Genomic DNA, 18,023 nt, shown 5'->3' with positions numbered 1-18,023 from the left:
TCTAGAGGTCTTCCATAGGACATTTTGGGCCACAGTTTTAATACACAGTTTAATCCTCGCAGCTGATATTTACTGAATCCTTAGCATATATGTGCCATACATGTAGCACAGGGATTCACATATAGGTATTAACCCACTAAATCTTTATAAAAACCCTATAAGGTATGAGCTATTATATAAGAGTCCCATTACACAGATGAGAAGGCATCTGCTATGGGGCCCAACAAGATGGCACACTAGGAGCGGTGGAGCTGGTGGTCAAACCCAGGTTTGTGAATCCCGTTAAAGGAATGGAGTCACAAAACCAAGGTTGTTGTCTTCCAGGATCCTTGAGAGACCAAATAAAGAGAGGGAAGTTCTCACTTGCACAGTGGCTCATGACACCCACTGAATGATCAAAGGTATGGGCCGTGTTATTCCCTGGACTTGTAAGAGGCAGCCTAGACAGCCTCTTAGGAGCTGGCGGAAGAGTTAATAGCTATTTGAAGGACACCCACCACTATATTACAAATGGTCGGGAGCAAAATAAATGCAAATGAGGCCATGAGGGCAGAAAACCAGCCTTCCCAAGTGTATCCTGCCTGCATTGAAATGTCCTGGTTCTATCTCTGAGCTGAATATTTCATACAAAAGTCAACCCTGAAGTCGCAGCTCCAAGAAACCTTAGGGAGGACAATCAGGATGACAAATGGAACCCTCCTCCTGTGTCTCACAAATGCCAAGAGGTGTGGGTGATGGGCTGAAATACCCAAACAAACCAGGGAGCAAGACTTCGGCTGAGGCTGATTTATGGCCAGAGAGGCCCAGCCCTCACCTTTATTTACATTGCTTGGAGCACATAAACTCCAAGAAAATTTAGTGTTTTAATTCAGGCGTCTGGCTTGTGCTCTCTTTTTTTTTTCCCCCCCTAAGCCACGCTCTTCTATGCTCACTAGAGAACCAGACCAAACCACAAACCTTGTAAAGGAGAGCTCCTGTTTCCAGCTTGCCTGTTTCTGAGTGTAAGTGTCTCGAGGACACAGAAAGGATCTGTTTATGATACATAAAGGTTCTGCTGGGATCTGCTGCATGGATCTGGGCATCAGCATGGACACTGCATGGGGGAGCTTGGGGGGTCAGGAGGGTGTGAACTGGACCAGGAGGCCAGAGGTCACTGTGCTCGCCTGGGCTCTGCTGCAAAGTGCTGGGCAGCCTCAGCTGGCTTGCCTGTGCTTCCTGGCCTTGTTTTCTCCAACTGCAAAGTAAAGATTGGATGAGATGGTCTTCAATGTCCCTTCCTGTAAGGTGTAGACATTGTGTGAGTCCGTAACCCCCCTGAGCACTTTTCTCTGGTGCTACCATCTTCTCTCCACTGCCATTTTCGAGTCCCTAAGCAACCTGTCTACTTTAACATATTCTTTATGGTAGAACTGACTGATGTGATGATATCATTAATGGTCAGAAGTAGTAGAAGGTCTGAAATGGGAGGGACTTCAGAGAGGTCCTACCCGATGTGCTTATTTTGACTAACACAGTGTCCCAGCTCCTAAGAGGCTGTCTGGGATGCCTCTTATAAGTCATAGGGGCCGGGGGATAACATGCCCCAGAGCTTGGTCATACAGTTGGCATCACAAGCCACTGTGGAAGTGAGAAGTTCCCCGTGGCTCCTCTTTAGTCTCAGTTGTAGACTCAGGGCTAGACTCATGGATTCCCACGCTGGGGACTTCCCAGGGCTGCTCTTCCCTCCTCTGGCTTCCAGCAGGTGGTGAGCACCTTATTTGTCCAGATATCCCCAGTGCCCATTGTGGTGCCTTGTCAATCACATACACTCTAGCTTAATCTCACAACAGCCCTAGGAGGTCAGGACTAGCATTATCCCTATGAGGAAAGCAACTTGCCCACCTCACCCAGCTAAGGAGTGTGAAGATATGGAATATGCACCCAGGCAGTGGTCCCTGGAGATTTCTGTCCTGCTCTATAAATGTTGAACTTCCCTGTGTCAGCATCTTAGTTTGTTCCAACAGGTAGTTACAGCAAAAGCCAGAGAGGCCCTTTCCTAGTAATTACTGTCTCTCCATATTTCTCCAGATTGTACCCAAATGACGGCATACTGAGGCTGCTAAACTTTTCATTTTCTTTGATGACCAATTGCTATGGGTTGAATCGAGTCCCCCAAAGGCTCATGCGTTAATCTTCACTGTAACAATGGTGAGGGTGGGAAATCATATTACGGTAATTGAAAGATGGGGCCTTCAAGAAGTGATTAGACTGTGAGGACCATCCCTAGTGAATGGGTTCATCCATTCGTGGAGTAATGTTGATGGTTTAATGGGTGGTAATGGTGTAGGTCTGATGGCTTTTAAGGAGAGCGAGTGAGCCAGTTAGCTCTCTCTTGCTCAAGCCAGATACCCGGCATCTCTGTAGAGCCACCACCACCGAGTCCCTCACCAGATGCACACACTGGTCTACGGATTTCCCAGCCTTGGAAACCGTGAGAAATAAATTTTATTCCTTCATAAATTACCCCGTTTCAGGTATTCTTTTATAAGCATCAGAAATGGACTAATACCCCAATCTTGAATGCAAAACACAATGAAGGGAAGATTCTTCTCTACCAGATCACATTTGGTTTTGTACATTTTTTTTTTTTTCTCCAGAGCATCTAAACCCAGTGCGGGAGTTGCTTTGCCAACATTTCTGGCAGATGGTCATCCAGACCTAGTCCAGCCTTGTGACAGCCATGTCCTGCTAGACAGCTCTCACGGTCAGCAAGGTTTGCCTTCTGTAAGTGGAAACCTGCCTCTTGCTAATGTTTGCTCCTAAGTTCCGTGTAGCCCTCCAGCTAAAGATTAGCCAAACCCAAAAGAAGAGAAATGAAAACTATTTACTGGGCTCTTCCAGGTGACTTTAATTGCAGGTAATAAACCATTGTTAAAAGAAAGGTTTACTATAAAACAGTGCACACCGGCTTAAGGTGTTTGCAGTGGAATAGTGAAATGGTTTTGTAAATGCCATCTTCTTTAATAAATCTGAATGCTGCCAGAGAGATTAGGCCATTATCCTGTGCTGGCATAAATGAGGAAATGATATGATGAATCACATGCTTGAGGGGTTTTAGGCCATAGCTGGAGATGGGGTAGGATACCGCTAGTTAGCGATGGCAGTTGGCCAATCAAATCGTACTGCCTCAAATCTAGTTTGGGGCCAGTTCTCTTATTCTGGCTATCACTGGAGTTTTCCAGTATTCGTGCTAGGAAGTCACCCTGCAGAAATTTTTGCAGGATTTTCTGAAGCCATGAACTCAACTTAGAGATTAATCTGATTGTGTCACAGCAAGGCAGATTTGAGTTCAAGGAACAGAGGAATCTCTTAAAATCAGCAGAAGGCCCAAAACTCCAAGGTGGTGGCACTAGTTTTCCAAGGCACTTATCAGTCCCCTAACTGCACCTGGCATGGTTGAGCATTGAACTGAACAGGGCTGAACACACAGTCCAGACACATTTGGTAGCAGCAGCTCCCAACCTGGGGACCACAGAGATTGTGGGTGGCCGGAGAGAGTGACAGGAAGTCCCAAATCCACACGTCTCCACAATGTGCTAGCTGTGGGCAGAATGAATCACTTTTCTTTCATGTATGCACCATTATTTTTCAAATCTGTACTGATGCAGAAGAAGCATCCATTTGACAATGCTACTGCATTCACTGTAATCTTTTGCATTTATGTATTTCCTTAGACAGGAAAAAATACAGCTACTAATATATAGGGACTAGGATTCATTCTCTCTCTCTCTCTCCCTCTTCATTAAAAACTGGGAATCACTGTTCCAGTGGGAATATAAATGGCAGAAACATTAAATCCAGATGTAAACTGATGGTATGGAATAGCCATCTTGTTTAAAGTGTAAACAATTGAGAACCGGCATATAGCTAAGGTTAAAAGTGTGTGCATGCTGCTAGGGCAGTGATCACTTTGTCGGTGCCAGTCCATGGCACTATGTCTGTGTCCTCTAAGTACAACCTACTACCTAATCCTCCCAGCCTCTGTGAGATGAGCTTTCAGTCTTTAACCCTTCCTGTTGGTTTATGCTGAGGAAAACCGGATGATTTCTTCTATGAACCATTTATGGATTCTGACCGTAACCTCAAATCCAAGTCTACCGTACATGTTTGTTAATAGGCCCAAGAAGCGCACTTAACAGGACGTCACGGGAAGTTTGGCTCCTCCCAGGAGCAAGACCTTTGAGCAACAAAGAACTGTCAGGAGAAAGACCTGGGTTCTGGAATGAAAATATCCAATCTTCCTTTGGTCGATAGAAATCAGCTGGGGAAATAAAGAGAATTTCATTCAAAAGGGAGAGAATTCATGGTTCAATAATACAACGCACTATTAGTACTGAAGAGTTCTATCTCGTGAATCTCAAAGTCTGCCAAACTTTGTGCTAGGCATCTATATGTTATTCCACTAAACCAGGAGTTCCCTACCAGGGGGGCGCTTTTGTCCCCCAGAGGACACTTGGCAAGATCTGAAGACCTTTTTGGTTGTCACATTATGGGAGTGTTACTGGCATTAAGTAGGTAGAGACCATGGTTGCTGTGAAATGTCCTACAACGCATAAGACAGCCCCCCACAACAAAGGGTTATCTGGCCCAGAATGTCAGCATTGCAGAGGCTGAGAAACCCTGCATCAGACCATCACAATCACGCTGCAATGGAGACGTTATCAGCTCACGTTACAGGTGAGGAAACTGAAAGTCCGAAGGTCCCTCAACGCCTGAGTCGTATTTCAGGATCTGAAGCAAGTCTACCTCACTCCCTGCAACCCATAAATATCCGCAACATTATCCCGAAGGTAGAAATGATCTCCTTGATTCATAAACAAGTAAACTGAGGCTGAGATGCCAATTGCCTTACCCTGTATCGCACCACGACCGGTGACTCTTTGTCCCCTTAAAGTTCTTTTGAAGTCAATTGTGAAGACTGAACACAAGCGATTGCACCTCAAACCACTGAGCTGCCAACAAATGTCTGTTTCTCTTGTCCATTAACCAGTGCTCTCCTAGTAATTAACTGTTCATTTTTGCTCCTTTAACACTGTAATCTAGTGGTTTCATTGTTCATGTCTAATTCACTAGCTTACTCAATTCAATCACCACTTATTAAGCTCCTCCTGTATGCCAAGCTGTGTCAGAAGGTGAAGGAAAGAGAGCTATAAATTCAGGGGCTGGCAAACAACAGCCTCGGGACCACCTGTCTATATGAATATTCATTGGGACACAACCATGCACATTCATTTACCAATTGTCCACGTCTGCTTTCAAATTACAACAGCAGATGTGATGGGTTGTAACAAATACCCTACGGCCCCCGAAGCCTAAAATATTTATTATCTGGCCCTTTATAGAATAAGGAAGATGTAGAGTATGTGCTCAATGGAGTACTACTCTGCCATGGAAAGGAATGAAATTCTGCCATTGGCTGCAGCATGGATGAACTTAGAGAAAATTATGTTGAGTGCAATAGGCCAGGAACAGAAAGAGAAATACCACGTGTCCTTACTGATAAGTGGCAGCTGAAATAAACAAAGAAAATAAAGAAAGAAAGTGAAATAAAAAAAGAAAGGAAGGAAGAAACAATCATTAAAAAACTTTTTTTAAAAAAGAAGATAACAGAACTGTGGTTATTAGAGGTGGGAAAGTGGGGGAGAGAGGCGGGTTAGCAGGAAACTACTTAAGAGTCACAAAGATTGATTACATTTTGAGAACACGAGTGTACTAATTATCCTGATTTGATCACCACATATGGTACACATGTATCGATATTCGATTCTGTACCCACAAATATGTATAATCAATTATCTTTCAATAAAAAACACTGTCTAAAAATAAAGAAAGAAAAGAAAAAGTTTGCTCCACCATTTAAGCCACAAAGAGAAGCACCGAACTCCAAATGAAATCAAGGAGTACTTTCATCTACGCACGTAACAATAATATCCACCAGCGGTAGGGGAATCTTAAACATTTAATGCAAATACAAACCTAAAACTCAAAAGCACCAGAACTTCTTGATTCTTAAAAATACTTTCTACTTTTCTAGATCTGTTATAAATAGATCTTCAAATGAAGTCCAAATGCATATTATTTCTATTTTGCTGTCAGAGGCTTGGAAACTCCAGAAGCAAGTGTTCCTTGTCTAGGAGTCAGTTGACTACAGCTGGTTGTCTGCTGCCCTGCAGAGACCCCAGGGTTGAGACTCCCCCTCTATTCCTCTAAGATGTACAGGAAAAGGCCCTGTTCTGATCTCCCTGACTTTTCTGCCACATGCTTGACCTTTGGTCTGTGGATGAAATTCCATTGACCTGAGTCCAAGATTTGGGCGTGAACCTGGAGCAGCAAGAGGTCTACCTGCTGTCTAGGCAGTTACAGTCACAGCAGGAGTGAGAACCAACAGCATAACAGGATAGATGGAGAATTCAAACCAACATGTTTTAGTTGCATATTAACCCAAAGTCCCTAATAAAAGAGACTCTAAAGGCCTAACGGGATTTCCCTGAAGGGACAGTGAAGAGAGAGAAATTAGGCAGACTTATTGTGATAGTCAAATCCTGTCCCCAACACCTAGAAATGCATCCACATTCTAAGGCCATAGGTCTCCACATAGGTGTGCTTCCTATATTTGAAAATCCTAAATTATGGTTGTACGGGGTGCCGGACATTCTGCATAGGGGAATCATTACCAGATCTAGGTCACTGAAACGAACAGGAAATTCCTCTGGAACAAACTTAACCTTGTTTACTGATCCTTAACTGCTTGATAAGGGAAGCTAGAAGAGGAGAAACTCTAAGCTCTGGCAATGAGAAGACAGGTCATTGAAAGAAAAGTAAACAACTGTAAAACTCCACTGAAACAATGAAAGAATTTAGTGTAAGAAATGGAATTCAATCTGTAAAAATGGATTCCCCCTTCACCATGGGCCTCTCATTGGACATGGGAACTCAGAGTATGTATGAGGGCACAGTCCTGAGGTGATGGTGTCACCAACCAGAACTTACAAGACACGGTGGCTCGTGCCCAAGAGGGAGTGGCCAAGGCAAGGTCAAACCTCACCCACCCACAAGCTAAGGATCGCATCATGGCAGTCGTCTTCTCCCACTGTGCTGCTGGGCCTGAGAAAGGGAGGAGAATTTGGTTCAATAACTAGCTCAACAATCTTGAACGATTTAGCTTAAATTGCTGTGCCTCAGTTTCCTCAGGTGAACAGTAGATTTCTGTGTCTATATCAATTCAATCACATGGGCCAGTGGTAGAGTCCATGGGGACCATGCCTATGAAACCCTTTGTAGACTGCAAGGAACTGGCTGGGTGATGATAGACTTACCTGATGCCCTCCTGAGTGCAAAGGACAGAACAAGAGTGAATCGATGCCGTGGAATCTTAAAGGGTGCCTGGGCATCAGCATTGTGAACTGAGGGTGCTACATCAAGCTTTTGCTTTAGAGGCAATAAGGTAACACTGAAAGCACTGAGGGGTGGGCTTTGAGTGGACCCAGGGTGGAACCAACCCATGTGTTGACCAGCTGAATTTTAACAAGCCTTTTTGGCTTCGTTTTGGTTTTTGCAGTTGTTGATGATAATGACCCACATGGTAGAAGCTGACCATGGAATCATGATCCTTCTCTGCAGGGCTTCCATTAAGACTTGAGCATGCCTCCCTCCTCCAGCAAGCCTGCCTGGTCCCATGTCAAACTGGGAATAGAGCCATCTGAGCACATCTGCTGGCTAATAGGCTGAGGGTCCCCATGCAATGGCAGCCAGGCCTTGCCTTTCTGTTAACTCCCAATCTAAAGATGTGTCGCATATTCCCAATTTTTCTTGCTTCACATAGTAAACCTGGTAGGAATAGGAAAAGCAATCCACTTGATAAACACATTAATTGAGATAATCTATATACATACAGTCCCAAGTCAGTTCTCCCCAAGCATCATCTCCCATGCTCTATGGTCCCACAACTGCACGCTCCAGGGTCCTATCAATTTTCTAAATCACATACCTTTCAGCCACGTAGAAATATTGAGCAAAAAATTTCAAATGGGGGTGGGTGGGGAGGAAGATGGCATAAATCCCACGGTGTTACAAGTTGTTCTTACTGAATTAAGGCAAAAACCATGTTCAACGGTTTTTAAAAGTTCAGGTTAATCAAGGAAAATGAATGAATTTATTTGTTGTAGCTGAACAGAAGCCCCAGTCTTGGACAGAAAGATGACAGGAGGGGTGAGCTTGTTTTAAAAGATGCAGATATGCCTGCCCTGAAATTCACATCTTTTCTCTTGCTCTTTGGAGAGAGAGACAGAAAAAAGGTTTGTTCAAGATCTAAACCCTATATCAACCACATCTTCCTTCTCCTTAAGACATGCTCTTTCGCTGGGGGAGAAAGTCCCAGCTAGCAGCTGTTCTCTGCAGTGTCTAGTCCCAACCTATCCAAAAAGCACACTTTTTAACAATCTATCATGATCAGCTTTAGTGGTGAAATTAATGCATTCTCCAGCATGCTCTTATTACACATGGCCACAGTCACACACATCTCTGGAGCCTCCGGTGTTTGTCCCTGCATCTCGATTTTCCTGTTACACCCATCTAGATCTTTATTAGAATATGTAATTATGTTTCCTTGTCAGCCACACCTACTAGACTGTGAGCCCCAAGATAACCTAGTCCAAATCTTATTAAATCTGTGGTTTCTGGACCGATGTGCCCAATCTTTCAAGATAGATGGAGATAGAGAGAAGAAGACAGAAAGACAGGAAGAGGAGGAGGAGGCTTAAGCAAAAGGGCAAAACCACGCCACTGGTGGGACTTTGGGCTGCCAGGCTGTGACATCTGGATATTTTCGTAGCAAAGTGGGTGGGCTACAGGGTCAGCCAAACCTGTGTCCCAATCTCCTGTTCTTCTGTCCACCAGTTCACCATTTTTCAGAGGTTGAAAAAGCGACTTAACTAAGCCTCAATTTCTCCATCAGTAGACAGAGGTGATAACAATACCTAACTCTCTGTGATGTGAAGGTAAGTTGAGAAAATGCCCATTAAGCACATTGCAGTGACTCGGAAATCCTAGGAAAGGCTCACCAAACACTGGCTATCAGTATTACTGTACTCTCAGATGATCTCAAAAGTCGCTCCGGTGATTCTGATCCTAAAACATCCCTTTTTCTAAGAATGAGTCAACCCCCCTGCTAAGAAGCTCTGGGGTCCACTGTTCCTTTTCCTAGAAAGGAAAGAAGGTCATGTCGTCTGTGCGACTCTCTCCAGCGGAAGGGGAGAGTCTCACATCTAAACATTGCGCTCAGCACTACGTTGTCCTCTTACCTCTGGCCAGACACAAGTCCATCCCGGCTACAGACTCTCCAGCAGTGACAGAGCATATTTTGTGCAGCGGAGCTCAGAGGACTGATGATGAATGAGTTAGTGTCTGACATGCAAATCCAAATTATAATTGCACAACGCCCGCATCAGAACAATATGGTTTCTTGGGCAGTGATGGGAGAAACTATGCCAAGCTCTACGGCATCCTGGTGGAGATGGATCCAGGAAGCCTCTGGAGTCACTTGTCCCTGTTTGTATCCTGGCTCTGCCATTTGCTAGCTCAGTGACCCTGGGCAGGTCATGTGGCCTTTGTGTGCCTCAATTTTCTCTTCTGTAAAATAACAAGCACAGTACTTGTTTCATAAGGTGGTTTAAAGAATTAAATGAGGTGTTACAGGTAAAGGATATGGACTGATGCTTGATATATGGTATGTACGCACTAAATTAAAAGCATCTACCATTAAATCAGTGATCCTCATGATACCATGTACAATGTGATAAGTAGAACAAATTCCACCCACCCTGTCACTTAGTATTCATTCATGCATCCATTCATTCAACAAGTATTTCCTGAGCTCCTGTTATATGCCAGGCCCTATTGTGGGTGCTGGGGATACAGCAGGAAACACACAGACAGAACTTCCTGACCTCATGGAGGACAGGAGGACTCACAAAAGAGGTCTCCCCTAATGCTGTGGCATAAAAAAATGGTTCACAAACAGGAATAACTTTGGCCTCAAGGGGACATTTGGCAACTTCTGGAGATGTTTTTGGTTGCCACATCTGGAATGTGGAGGGTTCTACTATCATCTAGTGGGAGAGTCCAGGAGTCCTGCTAAACATCCTCTAATGCACAGGACAGTCCCTCCAGAACAAGGAATTATCCCACCTCAAATGTCAATAGCACTGAGGCTGAGAAACCCTACTGTAAAGGAATCTGTAAGATATTAATAGGTCCTTTGTTGAGCATGGTCTTGGGCCACTGGAAGCTACTGAGGCCCCAGAAAGGGAACCCAGGGAAAGGGAATGACGTGGGTTGGATGGGGAATAAGGGCACCACAAGATTCTAGCTTTGTCTGGAATCATCCTTCCCACGAGAGACAAAGCACACAAAGCCCAAGAAATCGGAGGCCTCGTATCCAGGATCAAATGGTTCTTTTCACTGGTGCCAAGTGACCCCTGGGTTGCTAACCTCGCAAGCAGGATCCAGTCACCTTCTGGTCAGTTGTTCCCATGTCTAAGTGAGAGGTGTGGCTTCTCCCTTAACTCTCAGTCGTATAAGATTTTACCATAAGGACTCAGAAACTGCCACCAGTCTAGGGAAACATTCATCTGGAGTAGAGACAGCCTACAGCCCCCTCAGCCTTCCTAATGCAACAAACCAAAGGATGTTTCTGACTTAGGAGTCGAGACAGGGAAGCACGTACAGATTCAAAGAGCAGACAGCCCTAGCGGGTTCCAGTTCCTGCCTCAGTCATGCGGCAGCTGAGTGACCCTGGCCTCAAAGTGGAACGAGCCAGAACACGGACTCTGCAGCCAGAGTTTGGTCACTTAATGGCTGCATGCCCTTTGGCAAGTAATGCAGCATCTTTGAGCCTCAGTGTTCTCATATGTAAAATGGGTACAAGAATAGTACCTGCCTGATACGTCATTATGAGGATTGGATACATTAACAAAATGCATTAGTACAGAAAAGCACTTAGAACAGTACCTGGCTCAGAGTAAACACTATGTTAAAGTTTGCTATTATTATCACCATCATAGTTGTTACTATGTCACTGCAGACAACAAAAATTTGGCTTACCCTCTCTAAGACCCAGTTTCCTGTTGTGAAAAATGGGCATAAGAGTTGCACCCCCTATACTAAGCACCTGCTACAATACTTCATAGGTTGTAAGTGCTCATTATTTATTAAAAAGGTTGACACAAGCATTGGAACTAGTTCTCATTTATTGTTACATTAAACTATTCGCCTTGACCCAAAAGAAAAAGCTACATGTTTCAAGACGGTCCACAGCACCCGGTGCCTTGTGGCCTGGCCAACAGGTGAAACTCTGAGATCCATCACAAACTACCAAAAGGTGAGTGGAAATATCAATCCGGGAGCCACTTCCTTTCAAAGGGTGATTCGCTCTCCATGATCTGCAGAACTTCAAACAATCTGTAGAGCTGAGACGACCTTGGGAATGGAAGGCCTTTATGTCCCCACAAAGCCTGCTCTGATGGAAGAGGATGGAGGTGGCAGTGGGGTGGGGCCTCTCCTCTCCCCACTCCTCTCCTCCCTCCAGCCTGACTGCACATTGCAGGAGAGAGCAGAGACCTTGTGGCTCTTTGCTTGCAGAACTGCCCCTTACAAGTTCCCCCATCCGAGCTCCTGTGCCAGGGCCTCCATTCATCAGAGGGTGAAGGGGTCAGGGGCCTTTCAGAAGCCTGACCCAAAGGTCTGACATGGACCAGTCAACAAAGACACCAGAATAAATTTAGAACCAATGATCTCCCACCACACAGATGCCACCTGCTCAAACAGTTGTTCTTGGCAAACTCATTAAAACTACGTTCAGCTTCTTTCATGTTTCTAGCAGCTTAGGATTCCAAGGGAGAAGCAGCAATGCTCACAGAGCACAACCTGGCCTCCACCACTTAGATCTGAGGTTGCATTGAACCAGCAAGAATGTTCTGATCTTGTCCAACCACGTGGGGAGGGAGAAGGCAGTCCTTCCCCTGGTCTCTTTCCAGCCTCTCCACAGTAGAGATGGGCCTGGCAGAGGAACCTGAAGATGGTGGCATGGCCCAGAGCAACCCTTAGCTGCTATGAATCATCGGGGTCGATCTGCCACAGTGAATGGCTGCTCTCTTGGCTTCAGGGAAACTGTCTTTTCCTAAATGATCCTGCCTAAACCTGCTTTGCCAGCATTTCCAAGCACTAAGACACTGCAATGATGGCTGTTGATGGCACCTCTGTCATCCCATGTGTTACTTGCCCTAATAACCAGCCCAAACAGTAGGAACTAATTTCCATTTGCAAGATCACTTAAAAACCCATTCCCTGGACTCAGCGGGCAGAATGAGTTCTGTTCTTGCCTGTTGTATGGTGTTGGGGTAAGAAGCCAAGGACTAATGTTCACACAAACCAATCTTGGAACAGGTCTGAAAAGAACTGAGGAATTCACGTTGATTTCACTTTTCTTTTCGATATAGCCCAGGAATGAATGTATAGATACATACATACATAAATAAAATATGCAGTGAGTGTGGCCAAGACCTCAAGCTCGACCTTCTGGGTCCCATATGACTTGCTTGGTGAGCAGGCAGAGTTCCAATGAGCTCTTCCCACCTGCCAAGCCCATCTGCTACAAACTCAGTGGCAGCCAGGAAGTCACAAATTATAACCCTACAGGATTCCTAAAAAGTGCCAAAAGTCTTGGGGAGTAAGAGGGTGAGAGGATGGAAGAGCATACCTTGCCTTACCCTGGGAGGATAAGGCTCCTATTGGAAAAATCAGATTAGCTAAGACTTCTGAATTACATCAAAGACGTTCTGGAAAACCACAGAAAATTATGAAACAAATGTTCGAAGCATGAAATTAACCAGAACCAGAAACTTGACTGAAGGGGGTCTTTTGAAGGCATTTTTCAAAGACAATGAAAAAACAGTAAATAATAGCCAATCAATAACTAATTTCAACAACGCCGTACTGATCTGTAAGTAATCTCTTCGTGACTGTGCACGGTAATTTTCAGGAAGAACTTTGAAGCCTCGTCTCTTGAAAGCCAGATTAGGAAAAGACACACTTTCAGCCCATTGATACGGCTGGAAAACCAAGGCGTACGCTAACTGATGAGCTCTGTAACATAGAGGCAAGCTAGCAGAGGGCCCCAGAGATTCCGCTACATTTTGTTTTGTTCCATCTTCTCTGCCATTTGAAAATTCTCTTTCTCAAAAAAGATAAAAGTCTATTTAGGAAAATGAGAGTAGTGGCAGAATGAATTGGAAAGGGGACGCCAAAAGACAGAGCTTATTTTGCAAAGCAACAGTGTCTAGCTCTCCGCAGACTGTTCACACATTCAGTTCACTCCAAAGCTAATTCATACTTTACCAAAGAAGAGTTTCCAGTGTTGTAGTCTTGGTAGATAAGAGCTGTCAGACCTTAAGTAACAGCCTATTTTAACATCAGGGGAGAAAAATAAAACTTGCATGTATTTATGGAAATTTACAAAGGTGTAGAAAAATGACCCTTTCTCCCTTTCCCATCCTAACAAATGCTGTAGGCAGGAAGCCCTCAACTAAAGAAAGATGCTACCAACACTTCCACCTGCATAGGGATTGAAATATGATTATTCCTTTAACACACACACACATACACACACCAAACTAATGCAGTAGGCATACATCCTACTGGGCATAAGTATTTTATGTTATATACAGTTAACACCTATTTGAATTGGGTACAGTGGCACTTAATTGTTTTATTCTACGCATAGCAAAACAACCAATTGAATCTAATATTAGTTATTCATCAGATAAAACATTTTCAGAGAAACAAACTGCTATATTTTCCCCTCAAAGAACAGCAAGCATTTTAAACACATTTTCCCAGAGATGTTATGCTGAGGAAAACAGCTTAGAAATGTTACTTTAAACAAATCCCTTCTCTGGCTACCAACAAGAAGAATTAGAACAAATGCTTGGCTCTGTTCTCTCCAAGCCTCCTTCTGTCCACCTGTCAAAGGCTCCAGTGACCCCACCAACCCAAGAGGCAGCTTCTGGAGCTGTGAAATGTGCCACCCTGCATGGATACCCTCCACACTGTGTGCCAGCATCCTCATTAGGGATAATCCAACTCACTTGCAGCAGGGACAGACAAGATGGGCTGGCTGCCAAGTGTTCTTTCAACACAGATTCCGAAAGAAGATCCTGCAAAGTGCCGAAAGCCCCGATTTTCAGCAGTTCACTTTCTAGATTCTGTTACATAGCAACCATGCCAGCTCACAGAGGGTACCATCTAAGTTAATATTTTGTTTAAATGACACACTGCATTAACCCACTAGGAAAACCCAAGTTTTCTTCATCCAAAGGAGACACCAACCTACCTACTGTCATTTTTCATCACTGGAACAAAACACTGAATGATGGATTGATGAGCTTGCTTAATTCATTTAAAAAAGGATTTAAAAAAAAAAATTGAAAATGGATCTAGCAATCTTTTGGCAGGGGGAGCAAATGCTGACACTTTGCAGTAACGGTTTACGCTAATATTATTAAAGGTACATTAATATGCATTTAATATGTGCATAATGCCCTTTAGTTAAAAAAAGACTTGTACAGTTGCATTTTGAAAGATACTCATTTCACTCAAAACCTTGATTTGAGAAGTGATAACTCAATAGCACTAAATACTCTTAGTGTCTGAGCCCATTGAATCTCACCAACACAGACAAGATGAAAACACAAGACTAATTCAGAAGAACAGTCAGAGACCCTGAGGAGCCGGGCTTCTGTGAGCCTCCCTGGAGGTATATGATGAAGAAGCACAAGAAAACCAATCAACCACATTGTAAAATTAACTTGCAAGAGCTCAGTGCTTTCCTTTAGGAAAATAAAAGCAATAGCAAGAGAAACTAGTAGACCACCTCTGTAGAGAATTTCTGTTCTAGCAGAACGCTGCTGCAGGCCAGGAGAAAAAAACAGAACAAAAACAAAACCAAAAAAACTTACAGAGGCTAAAAAAATGCAAAAAGTACTGGACTGAGGCAGTGTTGCTATAGATAAGCAAATGATGCTCGGCTGGATTTATAGGGCGGTGGGGAGGTGGGCCTGTTTTCTTTTCAACCATCACATCAGTTTAAATTCACATCAGTTTAGATGAATATATATGGCCAACAATTAAGCTGAGTTAAAACCTCTAACATTTTATTTTCTGATTATAAAATCACTAAGTGCCACAGTAAAGGTTTTGAGAAATGCCAGTGGTACAAAGAGGAAAAATCAAGACCATCCTTCATCCCACCACCCACAGACAGCGGCTGATGCGGGCAGGCCCGCTCCTAAGCGCATCAGGAAGCTGCTGGTTTTGTGTGTTTTTAAGGATGCCAAGAGATCCCAAAATCATTTCCATTTCCACAGCCTTGTGCATTTTTATAGGAAAATAGAAATCAGCTCCCTGTTGCTCCACTGCAACAATTTAACCATCAGCTCGTATCTCAGTTTCCAAGTTGAGTGTGTGTACATCATCGCTGCACTGACTTTCCTTAGCACGCTCAGTCTGCAACTAGACCCAGGACTCAGATAAAAAGCCACTTAACTTTTCCTTGGCTGAGAAAGGGGCAGACGGCTAGAAATAAATGAGCATTGTTCAGAGTCCCTTACCATGGCTTTTGATTCTTAGCAAAAATGCCAGTTCTTCGCTATTTCTTTAATGTTAGAAGAGTCCTAGCCTGTAAGAAGCAAAGCATTACCTCGCAGTCCGCCTTTCCCTTTTTTGGCCCAGGTTCCAGTGGAGGACATTCTTTCACACACAATAACCTAGCAAGGGAGAAATGATGAAGATATCCGGATGCCAACCTTGAAAACCATACAGCAAACACCAGGACCACGACACCTTCCCACCATTACGTCATGGCTACTTTGTTACCAAATTACTTCCCCAGTTCCTAAGACTTCTTAGCAGGCTCCTAAAGCACCAAGTTCAGATCTGACTTGGAATTGAACATGAAACTGCTAATGTTCAGGCTTCACAGCTCACATCAAAAAACAAAAAAGCAAAAAACCCCCCCACACCTTCCCAGGAAGGTAAGGCAGGCGAGAACAGAGACTGATGGAGAGAAGGCATTTATTTGAAAACTGTCTCTCAACACTTAGGAGAAGCTCTTGAAATAACAAAAGCAGAAAATCATGTTGAGCCACTGAGCAACTGGTACCTCATACTTCATCAAGTGACATATTTATACAAGTGGCCCTTGTGGACCAGAGATTTTTTTTCTGTCCTGTTCTGGATTTCAGCAGTTTAGCAAATTAAATATTAATAACCAGTGATACCGTTTCTTAAAGGATAATTAGACCAAAACCAAACCAAAACAAAAATCTTGAAAATTCTGCATCCCTTATTACTTTCCAATTCACAGAAATCAAACAGTACATTTTAGGAACGCCTCGTCCGCCTTTAACCCTTGCAGGGAGGTTCAGAGCTTCATTTCTGTCAATGTCGACACAGACCAGCTACCGTTTCCTCTAAAAGGCAAAGAGTTCCTTCAAATGGGGCTCCCTGCAACCCCCCATTTAAGCGTTCACTTTTCCAGGATCCCATCACTCAACCTTTGAGGTCTACGGTCCCCCCCCCCCCCGAAAGTGCTCTCGGTGTTTATATTTGCAGGAAATTTAAACTCCCTGCTGAGCGGAGCATCTACTGGTTGCATGGATATATCCCCCTGCCTGCGCGATCTCAGCTGGGGAGAAAATAAAGTCCAGATGCCATTGAGACAAGAGATCTGGCATCCTCGGAGAAAAGTGCACAACAGTCCCGTCCTCTACCCCAAACGCAGCAGCAGAGCCCGGAGCTCTCTCCGGGCAGGAGTCATTCCAAAGGAAGGAGCCTTTGGAACCGCGGGGGACTGTGGCATTCGCCTCCGGGGTGGGGGCAAAGGCCCGGGCATGAAAAGTTTGCCACGGAGCTGGGGGCTGTGTGCCATCTAAAGGGCACTTTCTGCTGCCGGAAGGGACCGGTGGCTGCGCCTCGCTCCCGCTGGCGGGGGCCGGTGTGACCGTGTGACCCCGTGCACCCTGCGCCTGGGTTTTCTTTCATGACAGCGGTGGCCACCGCCGGGCGGAAAGGGTTACAAGCAACCATGCAAAGCGATCTGGCCCCGGGCGTGGGGGGCACCGAGTCCCCGGCTCCCGGCTCCCCGCTCCGCCGCGGGCGCGGGGCGATCCCTACCTTGCGCGCCGAGCTGCTGGTTCTCCATGTTCGCCGCCGCCGAGTCCGCCGCCGCCGCCGCCGCCGCCGAGGCGCTGGCCGCCGCTCCCGGGCCCGGGCCGGGGCCGCCGCCGCCGCTCAGTTCCGCCAGTCTCCGGTTGGTGGCCGTGAGTTCGGCTCGCAGGTTGGTCACCTCCTGGCTGGCCGACTGGACCGCCCCATCGATGCGGAGCGCGAGCTGCTTATTGTCTTCCATCATGCTCAGGATTTTGGCCTGGGGGCGAGAGAGGTGACAAAGAGCTGCATGACGCGCGGGGGGTGGGGCGCGCGGCCGGGCACCCCCGGCTCTACCTGTTGGGTCCCCCGCGGCCCGGCTCGCCCGCGCCCCGACCCCCAGGCACCGGCAGCGCCGGCTCCTCCGGCGCAGGAATGACAGCGGCGCCTCCAGCCCGAGCCGCGGCGGTGGCGAGGCGGCGGGGGAGGGGGTGGGGGGGAGGAGGGGGGAGGGGGAGGGGGAGGAGCAGCAGCAGCAGCAGCAGGAGCAGCAGCAGCAGCAGCAGCAGCAGCAGGAGCGGCGATCGCCCAGACCCCGGCGGGCGGGCGGGCGGGCGGGCGCCGCGAGCAGCTCGCAGAAGGACACCGCGCGCCGCCGGCACTCTCTGCATGGAGCCTACCATTCGCCGCCCTCTCGGGAGGGGGCCCGGGCCGGGGCCGGGGGACACCCTCGGCCTCCCGCGCCTCCCGCTTTGGGGACACCCCCCCCCGGGGGGGCGGGGACG

The 18,023-nt window shown here is 46.0% G+C and overlaps 1 protein-coding gene across 1 annotated transcript in view; it reads right to left on the bottom strand.

The window, feature by feature from the left end:
* KAZN (kazrin, periplakin interacting protein) overlaps positions 1–17,503 on the bottom strand; it is a 435,768-nt gene extending 418,265 nt beyond the window's left edge. The window contains exon 1 of the mRNA XM_063106370.1: positions 17,266–17,503. Within this exon, the coding sequence (XP_062962440.1) occupies positions 17,266–17,503 (238 nt within the window). The remainder of the gene's footprint in view (positions 1–17,265) is intronic.
* Positions 17,504–18,023: the final 520 nt, after the last annotated feature.

Source organism: Cynocephalus volans, chromosome 8 (genome assembly GCF_027409185.1).
Source record: "Cynocephalus volans isolate mCynVol1 chromosome 8, mCynVol1.pri, whole genome shotgun sequence".
In the NCBI taxonomy this organism is placed as follows: domain Eukaryota; kingdom Metazoa; phylum Chordata; class Mammalia; order Dermoptera; family Cynocephalidae; genus Cynocephalus; species Cynocephalus volans.
This window is presented reverse-complemented; position numbering and strand designations above follow the sequence as displayed.